At 36.9% G+C, this 13,702-nt stretch overlaps 2 protein-coding genes across 6 annotated transcripts in view; one reads left to right on the forward strand and one right to left on the reverse strand.

The window, feature by feature from the left end:
• The window catches only part of LOC123552391 (sulfotransferase 1B1-like), a 57,940-nt gene extending 46,991 nt beyond the window's left edge, over positions 1 to 10,949 (forward strand). For all 3 annotated transcript variants that reach the window (XM_045342057.2, XM_045342042.2, XM_045342049.2), the window contains exon 6: positions 10,543 to 10,949. In XM_045342057.2, the coding sequence (XP_045197992.2) occupies positions 10,543 to 10,676 (134 nt within the window). In that variant the 3' untranslated portion in view covers positions 10,677 to 10,949. The remainder of the gene's footprint in view (positions 1 to 10,542) is intronic.
• Positions 1 to 13,702, reverse strand: part of LOC123552388 (uncharacterized) — a 65,214-nt gene that overhangs the window by 16,115 nt on the left and 35,397 nt on the right. The window contains exons 15-16 of one of the 3 annotated variants that reach the window (XM_045342028.2): positions 11,449 to 11,613; positions 5,375 to 7,760 (exon numbers count right to left, since the gene is read on the reverse strand). The exons of 1 other annotated variant lie outside the window; for it this stretch is intronic. In XM_045342028.2, the coding sequence (XP_045197963.2) occupies positions 7,678 to 7,760; positions 11,449 to 11,613 (248 nt within the window). In that variant the 3' untranslated portion in view covers positions 5,375 to 7,677. Of the gene's footprint in view, positions 1 to 5,374; positions 7,761 to 11,079; positions 11,614 to 13,702 lie in introns of those variants that run through there. One more of the 3 variants, XM_053525185.1, reaches the window with a different exon arrangement.

Raw genomic sequence — 13,702 nt, forward strand, 5'->3', positions numbered from 1 at the left:
TCAGTAACAACACTAGTTGTGCATGGGGCATGTTAGGTTCTTTCAGAAAAAAATTGCAGAGTTATGGGACTTTGTTTTTTGTTACTATACTATATACATAGACACAATCTTGTGCGCACCATCTCTCCTCATCCACTTGTCACAATTTAATGAAACTTCACACAAGTGATCAGTAACAACAGTAGTTGTGCATGGGGCATGTTAGGTTCTTTCAGAAAAAAAATTTGCATAGTTACGGGACTTTGTTTTTTGTTACTAAACTATATACATACACACAATCTTGTGCGCACCATCTCTCCTCATCCCCTTGACACAATTTAATGAAACTTCACACAAGTGATCAGTAACAACAGTAGTTGTGCATGGGGCATGTTAGGTTTTTTCAGTGACAAAAATTGCAGAGTTATGGGACTTTGTTTCTTGTTAACATACTATGTACATACAGTCTGCATATGCAGTCTTGTGCGCGCCTAATCTTCCGAACCCTTGCACACAATTTAATGAAACTTCACACAAGTGATCAGTACCAACCCTAGTTGTGCACGGTGCATGTTACGTTCTTTTAGATAAATATTCTGCATAGTTATGGGACTTTATTTTTTGTTACTAAACTGTATACATACAGTCTATATACATACAGTCCACATAATTATGCAATCTTGTGTACGTCAAATTGCAATGTACTGTGTCAGTGCATGCAGGGGGTACATTCATCACCTTTAGTGATTGCTCTAGTTTATTATTGGCCGTAGGGAAAAACCGAGACCACTTTTCTGTGGTACAACATGGATGATACTTCCAATTTTTAGGTCTATTTTTACATACCTGTACCTGATAAGGATTTTTTGCAGACTTTGAATATTTTTTTTGTGGACTTAGATTTGTTTTTTGGAATTTTCCTTTTGTTGTTCCAGCCCTTTGGGCTACAACAGTCAAGTTCTTAAAGGTGGTCAATCACATTTAAACAACATTTAATGCCATTTTTTACTTTTTGTATATTCTGGTAGAGATTTATTTAAGGAACAAAAAGACCCATTACATAGAGTTAGATTCCTATTAGAAATGTATGTTTTATTATTTTTTATAAAATTTTGTAATTACTCCCCTTTAATATGAAAGTATATAAAAAGCTGAGTAATTCATTTTATTTCGATACAATGTCTAGTTTTACATTTGCATTTGATAGACATACCAACTATTGAACAATCTGAACCAAAATGCAAGTTTAAAAGCTGTGTGTAGCTTCTGAATTCATTTATTTCCAATCTATCTTGGTTGCGCAACCAAGATAGGCAAAGGGAGGTAATAATAATTTTTCAAACTTGCGTTTCTAATGAATTCCATCTAAATACATAATTTTTAATGCAAATATTTTACAAATATATTACAATATGTCTAATATTTATACATTTCCTTAGGCAAAGTATGTTTATCAAATTTATACTTATGATAAAATAACTCTATCTTGGTTGGGCAACCAGGATAGGAAAATGAAATTTTAAAAATACCTCCAGTGAAAATCTAATTTGTATTAAGTGTTAAGTGAACATAAATGAGTGTAAATGATCAGATGCTAAAGTTTCGAACAAATCCGTTACATGGCCAAAATCTGATTATCCACCTTTAAAATTTTGCTCCCATCCTATGATGTAAGCCTTCGGGCGTATATTGCCCCGCTTGGCGGCGCTCTTGTTGATGCATAGAGGGATTTTAATGTAACTTGGCACAATTGTTCGTCATCATGCGACGGAGTGTCATGCGCAAGATCCTAGAATTACTTCCCTTTGTTGTTACTATAAATAGCTTATATTTGTAACTTTTTTATTACTGGTCGTAGGGAAAAATCAAGACCACTTTTCTGAGTACAACATGCATGTTACATCCAATTTTCAGGTGTATTTTGACCTATCTCTACTGGTGCGGATTTTTGTGTGGACTTAGAACTTTTTTAAAAAAAAATTATATTTTTAGCTCGACTATACGAAGTATAAGGAGAGCTATCCTACTCGCCCCGGCGTCGGCGTCTTTCCGCGTTCCCACCTTGGTTAAAGTTTTGGTGCACTTTCTCTTTTTTCAACTTATCTCTGTAATTACTTGATGGATTTGATTCAAACTTGAAATACTTATTCCTCATCATCATCCACATCATCTGACATAAAGGCCATAACTCTGACTCCAATATTTCATGAATTATCCCCCCTTTTCACTTAGATTTTCAGGTTAAAGTTTTGATGCACTTTCACTCTATCTCTGTTATTACTGAATGGATTTGATTCAAATTTAAAATAGTTGTTCAACATCATCACCCACATCATATGACACAAGGTGCATAACGCTGGCACCATTTTTAACTCGACTATTCGAAGAATAAGTAGAGCTATCCTACTCACCACGGCGTCGGCGTCGGTGTCGGCGTCGGCGTCACACCCTGGTTAAGTTTTTCGTACCAGTCCACATTTTGACAAAGTCTTTTGAGATAAAGCTTTGAAACTTTCAACACTTGTTTACCATCACCATGTCCAGTTATAGGCAAGAGTACATAACTCCATCAAGCATTTTGGTTGAATTATTGCCCCTTTTTGACTTAAAAATCTTGGTTAAGTTTTCCGTACCAGTCTACATTTTGACAAAGTCTTTTGAGGTAAAGCTTTGAAACTTTCAACACTTGTTTTCCATCACCGTGTCCAGTTGTAGGCAAGAGTACATAACTCCATCAAGCATTTTGGTTGAATTATTGCCCCTTTTTGACTTAAAAATCTTGGTTAAGTTTTCCGTACCAGTCTACATTTTGACAAAGTCTTTTGAGATAAAGCTTTGAAACTTTCAACAGTTGTTTACCATCACCATGTAGACAAGAGTACATAACTCCATCAAGCATTTTGGCTGAATTATGGCCCCTTCTGACTTAGAAATCTTGATTAAGTTTTTCGTACCAGTTTATATTTTGTGTAAAGTGTTTGATAAATGGCTTTGAAACTTTTATATCTTGTTCAGTATTATAGTCTCTATCAACAGGCAAGAGTACATAACTCTGTCATCTTTTTTGGCTGAATTATGGCCCTTTTTGAACTTGGAAATTTGTTCTGTTTTCGTATATGTGCATGTTTTGTCAAGACTATTTGACATATGGCTTTTAAACTTTAAACACTTGTTTATCATTATGATTTCCAACTGTAGGCAAGAGTACATAACTCTGACAACTATTTTGGCTGAATTGTGGCCCTTTTTGGACTTTGAAATTTTTGTCAAAACTATTTGAACTGTGGCTTTGAAACTTTTAACACTAGTATATCAACACGGTTTCCATCTGTAGGCAAGTGTACATAATTCTGTCAACTATTTTGACTGAATTATGACCCTTTTTGGACTTGGAAATTAGTTAAATTTTTCATACAAGTCCATATTTTGCCTAACATACAACTTAATAACATATTTGCCATCATGGGCACACATTGCCATTTAGTGGAAGACTAATCGAAATCCACAAATCAGGGAACATTTTTTGCTTAATCCAGTTTTTTCTTTTGTCTGAAAATCTATGGAAATATTTTGACCCCATTCTTCAATCAATTCTTCGAATAGTCGAGCGCGCTGTCATCCGACAGCTCTTGTTTCATGATTTATTCCCCCTTTTTACTTAGAATTTCAGGTTAAAGTTTTGGTGCACTTTCACTCTACCTCTGTTATTACTGAATGGATTTGATTCAAACTTAAAATAGTTGTTCAGCATCATCACCCACATCATTCGACACAAGATGCATAACTCTGGCACAATTTTTCATGAATTATTCCCCTTTTTACTTAGAATTTCAGGTTAAAGTTTTATGCACTTTCACTCTATCTCTGTTATTACTGAATGGATCTGATTCAAACTTAAACAATTGTTTAACATCATTACCCTTATCATATGACACAAGGTGCATAACTCTGGGACAAATTTTTCATGAATTATTTCCCCTTTTTATTTAGAATTTTAGATTAAAGTTTTGATGCACTTTCACTCTGTCTCTGTTAATACTGAATGGATTTGATTCAAACTTAAAGTAGTTGTTCAACATCATCACCCACACCATATGACACAAGCTGCATAACTCTGGCACCAATATTTAATGAATTATGCCCCTTTTTGCTTAGGATATACTTATATAGTGTTTTGATACATTTTATCTTTACCTCTCTTATTACTTTAAGTTGATATTTTTTACATATACTCGGGCTATTTTGCAATATCTTCATCCACAGTTGGAGTCATTAAACACTCCAGTGACAGCTCTAGTTTCCTCAGATGTGCCCAGTTTCACTATCCAGCATCGAAATAGTCGAGCACGCTGTCTCCTGTGACAGCTCTTGTTTTTTAGCTCACCTGTCACATAGTGACAAGGTGAGCTTTTGTGATCGCCCTTCGTACGTCGTCCGTCCGTGCGTGCGTCCGTGCGTCCGTCAACAATTTCTTGTCTGCACGATAGTGGTTTCATTTATGATTTTATTTTAACCAAACTTGCACACAACTTGTATCACCATAAGATCTCGGTTCCTTTCTTGAACTGGCCAGATCCCATTGTGGGTTCCAGAGTTATGGCCCCTGAAAGGGCCAAAATCAGCTATTTTGACCTTGTCTGCACAAGAGCAGCTTTATTTATGATTTGATTTTTACCAAACTGGCACACAACTTGTATCACCATAAGATCTTGGTTCCTTTCTTGAACTGGCAAGATCCCATTATGGGTTCCAGAGTTATGGCCCCTGAAAGGGCCAGAATTAGCTATTTTGACCTTGTCTGCACAATAGCAGCTTCATTTATGATTTGATTTTAACCAAACTTGCACACAACTTGTATCACTATAAGATCTTGGTTCCTTTCTTGAACTGGCTAGATTCCTTTATGGGTTCCAGAGTTATGGCCCCTGAAAGGGCCAGAATTAGCTATTTTGACCTTGTCTGCACAATAGCAGCTTCATTTTTTATTTGAATTTAATCAAACTTGCACAAAACTTGTATTGCCATAAGATCTCAATTCCTGTGTTGAACCGGCCAGATCCCATAATGGGTTCCAGAGTTATGGCCCCTGAAAAGGCCAAAATTAGCTATTTTGACCTTGTTTGCACAATAGCAACTTCATTTATGATTTGATTTTAACCAAACTTGCACACAACTTGTATCACCACAAGATCTTGGTTCCTTTCTTGAACTGGCCAGATTCCATCATGGGTTCCAGAGTTATGGCCCCTTAAAGGTCCAAAATTGGCTATTTTGGCTTTTGCAGCCATATAGAGACTTCATTTATGGTTTTATTTGATACAAACTTCCAAAATATCTTCAACAACAATAAATCTTGGATTCCATGACAAATCAGATCCAATCGTAGATTCCAGAGTTATTTTATATCTGATTACCTCCCTTGATTGTAGTCAAAATGGATTTATATCAGTAAGTACTTACAGGACTTATTTGAAATTTCATTATTGTCATTAGTTGGACTGAGACAATCAGGGTAGATAACTATGGACTGATTTTATGTCAAATTACCTCCCTTTATTTCAAATTAAAATGGGTATATCTCCGTAACTAATAAAGATACTGATCTGAAATTTCATTTATGTCAACAGATTTATTTGGCAGATCCTTCTTTTGTTCACTTACAACAATTTTCTTTTTAATTACTTCCCTTTTACGTTAATATAAATAGCTTATTTTTAGTAACTTTTTATGCCCCCCTTTGAAAAAAGGAGGGGTATATTGTTTTGCAGATGTCGGTCGGTCGGTCGGTCTGTCGGTCGGTAGGTCGGAATGTAGACCTATCCGTTTCCGGATGATAACTCAAGAACGCTTGGGCCTAGGATCATGAAAGTTGATAGGGAGGTTGGTCACCACCAGTAGATGACCCCTATTGATTTTGAGGTCAGTATGTGAAAGGTCAAGGTCACAGTGACCCTGAACAGTAAAACGGTTTCCGGATGATAACTCAAGAACACTTGGGCCTAGGATCATGAAAGTTGATGGGCAGGTTGTTAATGACCAGCAGATGACCCCTATTGATTTTGAGGTCTGTATGTCAAAGGTCAAGGTCACAGTGACCCTGAATAGTAAAACGGTTTCCGGATGATAACTCAAGACCACTTGGGCCTAGGATCATGAAAGTTGATAGGCAGGTTGGTAATGACCAGCAGATGACCCCGATTGATTTTGAGGTCAGTATGTTAAAGGTCAAGGTCACAGTGACCCTGAACAGTAAAACGGTTTCCGGATGATAACTCAAGAACACTTGGGCCTAGGATCATGAAAATTGATAGGGAGGTTGATAATGACCAGCAGATGACCCCTATTGATTTTGAGATCAGTATGTTAAAGGTCAAGGTCACAGTGACCCTGAACAGTAAAACAGTTTCCGGATGATAACTCAAGAACGCTTAGGCCTAGGGTCAGGAAAGTTGATAGGCAGGTTGGTCATGACCAGCAGGTGACCCCTATTGATTTTGAGGTCAGTATGTCAAAGGTCAAGGTCACAGTGACCAGTAACAGTAAAATGGTTTCCAGGCAACAACTCAAGAACGCTTTGGCCTAGTGTCAGGAAAATTGATAGTTAGGTTGGCCATGACCAGCAGATGACCCCTATTGATTTTGAGGTCAGTATGTGAAAGGTCAAGGTCACAGTGACCCTGAACAGTAAAACGGTTTCCGGATGATAACTCAAGAACACTTCGGCCTAGGATCATGAAAATTGATAGGGAGGTTGGTAATGACCAGCAGATGACCCCTATTGATTTTGAGGTCTGTATGTCAAAGGTCAAGGTCACAGCGACCCTGAATTGTAAAACGGTTTCCGGATGATAACTCAAGAACACTTGGGCCTAGGATCATGAAAGTTGATAGGCAGGTTGGTAATGACCAGCAGATGACCCCTATTGATTTTGAGGTCAGTATGTCAAAGGTCAAGGTCACAGTGACCAGGAACAGTAAAATGGTTTCCAGGCAATAACTCAAGAACGCTTTGGCCTAGTGTCAATAGGTTAAATGTCAAGGTCAGATTAAACCAGAATGATAGAACTTTTGTTTACAGTGAGCATATAATTTCTGTTGCTTGTGCAATTACTAAATGCATCAAGGGGGGCATTTCGTGTTCGACGAGCTCTTGTTTATTATTGGCCGTAGGGAAAAACTGAGACCACTTTTCTGTGGTACAACATGGATGGTACCTCCAATTTTTAGGTGTATTTTGACATATCTGTACCTTGTTAGAATTTTTTTTTTCTTTTTGGTTAAATTTCTTTCCTTTGTTGTTCCTGTCCTTTGGACTTAGATATTTTTTCTGAGGACCTTCTTGTCATCAAGTGCAGTGATAACAGGTGAGCGATATAGGGCCATCATGGCCCTCTTGTTTAGATTTACGTTCCTTTGTTGTTACTTTAAATAACTTATATTGTAACTTTTTGCAATCTCTTTTTTATTTGGCATACATGTTTGCCTTAATGAGACAAGGAGTGTCATGTACAACTCCCAGTCCTTTTGACAGCTGGCGGGCTCGACATATTGCCCGTGGGCATCTAGTTTTGCCAGAGGGATACAATTTGATAAAAACACCGCCTTAACAGTTGTAAAAGTCATTGTTTATATCATTTTCTTGCCTGTGATAAGTGAAAATGTCCTACAGTTATGAAGAAGAAAAATGACAACGCTGTTTTAAAAGTCAGTCGTCTGATGAAACATTTTGAAGATGAGATTGTATTTCGTTTTCCTGATATGCCACTGGGGCACTGTCCACCCTGAAATATTTGAAAATTGCCATGTGAGATCCAAGGTATCTAAGATGTTAAAATTCATCTAAACTCTGTTAGCATTTGGTGTTAAAAACAGTTATGTTTCCGCCGTGTATTCGAAAAAAATCCCTAATAAATGGACCATTTTTAGCTCACCTGAGCACGAAGTGCTCATAGGTGAGCTTTTGTGATCGCCCTGTGTCCGTCGTCTGTCGTCCGTCCGTCCGTCGTCAACAATTTGACTGTTAACACTCTAGAGGTCACAATTTTGGCCCAATCTTAATGAACTTGGTCAGAATGTTACCCTGAATAAAATCTTGGACGAGTTTGATATTGGGTCATCTGCGGTCAAAAACTAGGTCACCAGGTTAAATCAAAGGAAAAGCTTGTTAACACTCTAGAGGTCACAATTTTGGTCCAATCTTAATGAAACTTGGTCGGAATGTTTCCCTTAATAAAATCTTAGACGAGTTCGATATTGGGTCATCTGGGGTCAGAAACTAGGTCACCAGGTCAAATAAAAGGAAAAGCTTGTTAACACTCTAGAGGTCACAATTTTGGCCCAATCTTAATGAAACTTGGTCAGAATGTTGCTCTCAATAAAATCTTAGACGAGTTTGATATTATGTCATCTGGGGTCAAAAACTAGGTCACCAGGTCAAATCATAGGAAAATCTTGTTAACACTCTAGAGGTCACAATTTTGGCCCAATCTTAATGAAACTTGGTCAGAATATTACTCTCAATAAAATCTTGGACGAAATTGATATTGGGTCATCTGGGGTCAAAAACTAGGTCACCAGGTCAAATCAAAGGAAAAGCTTGTTAACACTCTAGAGGTCATAATATCTTAATGAAACTTGGTCAGAATGTTACTCGCAATAAAATCTTGGACGAGTTCGATATTGGGTCATCTGGGGTCAAAAGCTAGGTCACCAGGTCAAATCAAAGGAAAAGCTTGTTAACACTCTAGAGGTAACAATTTTCGTCCAATCTTAATGAAACTTGGTCAGAATGTTACTCTCAATAAAATCTTGGACGAGTTCGAAATTGGGTCATCTGGGGTCAAAAACTAGGTCACCAGGTCAAATCATAGGAAAATCTTGTTAACACTCTAGAGGTCACAATTTTGGCCCAATCTTAATGAAACTTGGTCAGAATATTACTCTCAATAAAATCTTGGACGAGTTCGATATTGGGTCATCTGGGGTCAAAAACTAGGTCACCAGGTCATATCAAAGGAAAAGCTTGTTAACACTCTAGAGGTCACAATTTTGGCCCAATCTTAATGAAACTTGGTCAGAATATTACTCTCAATGAAATCTTGGACGAGTTCGATATTGGGTCATTGTACCCTCAAAGGAAAAGCTTGTTAACACTGTAGAGACTCTTCATGAAACTTGGTCAGAATGTTAATTTTGATGATCTTTAGGTCAAGTTCGAATCTGGGTCATGTGGGGTCAGAAACTAGGGCACCGGGCCAAATCAAAGGAAAAGCTAGTTAACACTTTAGAGATCACATTTATGACCATATCTTTATGAAACTTGGTCAGAATGTTAATCTTGATGATCTTTAGGTCAATAGGTCAGGTGAGCGATACAGGGCCTTCATGGCCCTCTTGTTTTCATTTAAGCATGTTTGTACATTCACCATAGCTGAAAGGGGTATTCTTTCACATAAAATAAGACATTTCATGCTTATATGTGGTTCTGGGACGATCTGTGTATGAAAAGAATTGGAACCACTGCCTTACCCTTGCATGATCGTAAGAGGCGACTAATAGGGTCTTAACACTTGGTTTTACAGTAACTCTGTGGTATGCAAATTTTGATTCCATACCTCATGTTTTTATTTCGATGTAAATGAGATGTGGAACCAAAATTTGTAGTCCTGTTTGGCGCCATGTAACCTATACTGTGTTGGTGCGCCGTAAAACCCAAATAAATAAATAAATAAATTCATGCTTATATTTGACTAATTTCAAGTTGTTGACTTGAAAATGAAAGTACTTAGTAGGATGTTTATTTCTGCAACGTGGTTATATGAGCATAGCGGATTACAGCTTGCAATTTTCTGCATGCTGTTTAACGCTGCTTCAGCTTTTTGTTTTTTGCCGAGCCCGCTTGCGGTGAGCTCGATATAGTCGCCACTTTTGGCGGTTCTGTGTATGTGCGTTCGTCCGTCCGTGCGTCCGTCCGTCCGATTTTGTGCGGGCCATAACTTTGACATGCATGAACCAATCTTGTTTATGATTGGCATGAATATTTACCTCAATGAGAAGACGTGTCATGCACAAAGCCTATATTCTTATCTCAAAGGTCAAGGTCACATTTGGAGGTCAAAGGTCAAATTGAAGCTTGTCGGGATCATTTCTTCTTCATGCATGGTGGGATTTTGATGTAACTTGGCATCAATGTTTAACATTATGTGATGGAGTGGCATGCACAAGAACCAGGTCCCTAGGTCCAAGGTCAAGGTCACACTTGACAGCTGGCGGGCTCGACATTCTGCCCGTGAGCATACTTGTTTTAGTAAATGGATGTCTTTATGAAAATATTTAGGTCTATAACTTGATGAAAAGATAACTAGAAACTATATCAAAATAGTTTTGTAGTTATTGATATTTTTATGAAACAAAGATCATATTCTTGTATTTGTATATGACCATTTTGGTAGTTCAGTACGTGACTCTAGTTGCCTACCCGTGATATCAGACTGAAATAAAAGTGATAATTACGTCAAAAGTTGTGCATGTACTACCATTTTTCATAGCAACTTTTATTTTCAGGTGAAATTGGTGATTGGATGAATCATTTCACTGTCACTCAAAACGAAGCATTTGAGAGTGTCATAAAGAACAAACTACAGGGTAGCATTTTTCAGTTTCAGTATATACCAAATGTACCAAAACACCAATTGTGATGAAAGGATGTATGCTTGTCAAGAGAAATATCTGTAGTTCATGTCTATATGTTGTGACTTCTTATTTACTTTTTGGTGGATTATGATCGATTTTGACAGTGATGATTGCCATGAAAGAAGAACATTAAGGCAGGTCTTTTTCAAGATATTTTTTTTTTGTATTTTCAAATATTACTAGTACTAACTGATTTCTAGTTACTAAAGAAAAATGTATGGTAACATTTGATTTTAAAACCGTAAGCAGTGTGGATTCTCATTAAACCTTCAAAAGGATCTTCCTACAGATTTTATTCATATAGATATCAGTTATGTTTGTTTCTGAGTACCATGTAGATATAAGAATTTGAATGATTTTAAAAGGTCTTTGCCACGACCCTGTTGAAACCAAGAAGAATAATACATGTAGCAGATTCGGATTTATTGAGTCTGTTCATGAGATGTAATGAAATATGCAACACCTCTAACGGCCCCTAGCACCGACTTAAGCGGAACTCTATTGCACATATATTGAATGGACTCCATGATACCAAAGGCGCACTTAAAGATTGCTGTTGTGGTAATTTATAAAATCTGTAAAAAAGATGCCTCAATTATTTTAGTGGAATACATCTGGTAACTTCAATGTGAAAAATGTCAAATATATTCCAATCGTGAACACTACTACATTTTGGCTTCGCTTGGTGAAAGATAACATTTTACATTGAAGCAAACAAGTACCTATATATCTGTATCTAAAGAAAATATCAGTTTCTTGTCTAATTAATAAATTTACCACTTTCATTACGCTTTCCCCAGCCAGAGACCTCACATTTCATTCCATAATTAAGTTGATCATTTTCTCCCGGTAGGCATGCTGGCTGCACGTAATCATTAAAAACTACACTTGAGTTGATTTTGAGTAATGCTACGTCATGGATGGGATGTGTTCTGTCTCTTTCTAAAATAAAAAATTATAAATCTACTAGGATATTTCTTTTAATCTTTAATAGTAACTTTTAATAAGGAAATAATTACTTTCTGATAATGATTAAGTCCTTTTTTGATACATACTGCATGTATTCTAGTATTTGCGATAAATTGTTTTCTAATAGTGTCGGTTTATAGTATTCGCAATCAATGTTTTAAACAACCTCTGCACAGGCTGAATATTGTCAATTATCCCTGCCTCTAAGCGAATCACGTGACGATGGTACAACCATGTATTAAATCTTAAAATGGCGACACGCTTGGCAACGCCTGGTAAATCAAATTATTGCCATAATCTACAAGCAAATTGACATTTGAACATAATGAAAGTATCGTAATGTATCTGTATTATGCAGTATGCCATTCGTCAAATTCTCTTACTGTACTCACAATACCGTCAAATAATTTCATTGTTTATATTTTTAGCAGGTGCGCCTCCCAACACCAGAAAAAGAAGTAATTTACTGCAATATTTTCCAGGTTTTTGCTCGTTTTAAATACATAATATATATTCAACTACTGGGATAAAAACCTTGTATAAAAAGATTAAAATAATACCCCCTTCACATCTACGATTTTTCTTACGATTTGTGACGAATTGCACAAAATCGTAAAAGTTCACAAATGGTCCCTGTGTGACCCTCTACCAAGATTGTTCAAATTATTTTGATTCGTCAAAAAATATGGCCACCAGAGGGTGTGGTCACTTTTCCCTATATGTATATAGTGAAAACTTTAAAAAAATCTTCTTGTGTGAAACTGCTAGCCCGATTTTAGAAGAATTTTACACAAATGGTCCTAGTTTGACCCTCTATCAAGATTGTTCAAATTATTTTGATTTGTCAGAAAACATGTCCGCCAGAGGGCGTGGTCACTTTTCCCTATATGTATCTTCTTGTTTTAAACTGCAAGCCCTATATTAAAATAACTTTACACAAATGGTTCCTATGTGACCCTCTACCAAGATTGTTCAAATTACTCCGATTCGTCAAACAAATATGGCTGACAGGAAGCGTGGTCACTTTTCTTCTCTGAAACAATAATACCTAGAACCTTGATATTTGGCCTGTAATATCTACCACAATTGTTCAAATTATTGCCCTAGGTTCAAAAGTGTATGTGACATGTATATAATATAGGCTAACATAGAAGAAACCTAACTATTTACTTATACAATCACACTTGAAGCCTTGTACACAGGTGAGCGCTTTAGGGTCAATGACCCTCTTGTTTTTGAAATTAGTACAAATGTGATAGAACAGTTTCTTCGCGGATGTGTGGCGCCAAATGGAAGGATGTCACGCTACCTTGTTTATGCACGCCTGTACTGAAAATGGTAATACGTCTTGCGGAATAGTTCGATCAAATTATCAGTGAAAAGATTATGGCAGACTTGTTTAATTGTTTTCATTTGTATTAAGTCTGGTATAGTTTTGGGTTTACACCGTATTTTAAAACACTGCATTGCAATTTATTGCAACTCTTAACCACTGACAAATATTGGCTATTTACACCTTCCCATCATGACACGTTGTCTCATCATGAGGAACATTGATGCCAAGTAATGGCAAAGTTATGGACCGGACACGAATCATATCTTTTAAACCTTTGACTTGTAAGTGTGACCTTGACCTTGGAGCTTGGTGTCTGGGTCTTGTGCATGACACATCATCTCATTATGGTTAACATTTATGCCAAGTTATTTCAAAATCCCTTGATGAATGACAGAGTTATGGACCGGACACGAAACAGACCATGTTAACATTTGACCTCTAAGTGTGACCTTGACCTTGGAGCTAGGGGTCTGGGTCTTGCGCATGACACGTCATCTCATTATGATACACATTTAATGCAAATTATTTTAAAATCCCATAATCGATGGAAGAGTTACAGCCCGGACAAGAATTTACTGGACGCACTCACGGACGGACGGAAAGTGCGATTTTAATATGCTCACCTTCGGGAGCATAAAAAACATGCAAATTGTGCACAGGTCTACATCGTCAAAGTTAGAAAAATCTGTATGTCTTAACTAAGCATACCATTAAAATGTTAATAAA

This window comes from Mercenaria mercenaria, chromosome 15 (genome assembly GCF_021730395.1).
Source record: "Mercenaria mercenaria strain notata chromosome 15, MADL_Memer_1, whole genome shotgun sequence".
NCBI lineage: Eukaryota > Metazoa > Mollusca > Bivalvia > Venerida > Veneridae > Mercenaria > Mercenaria mercenaria.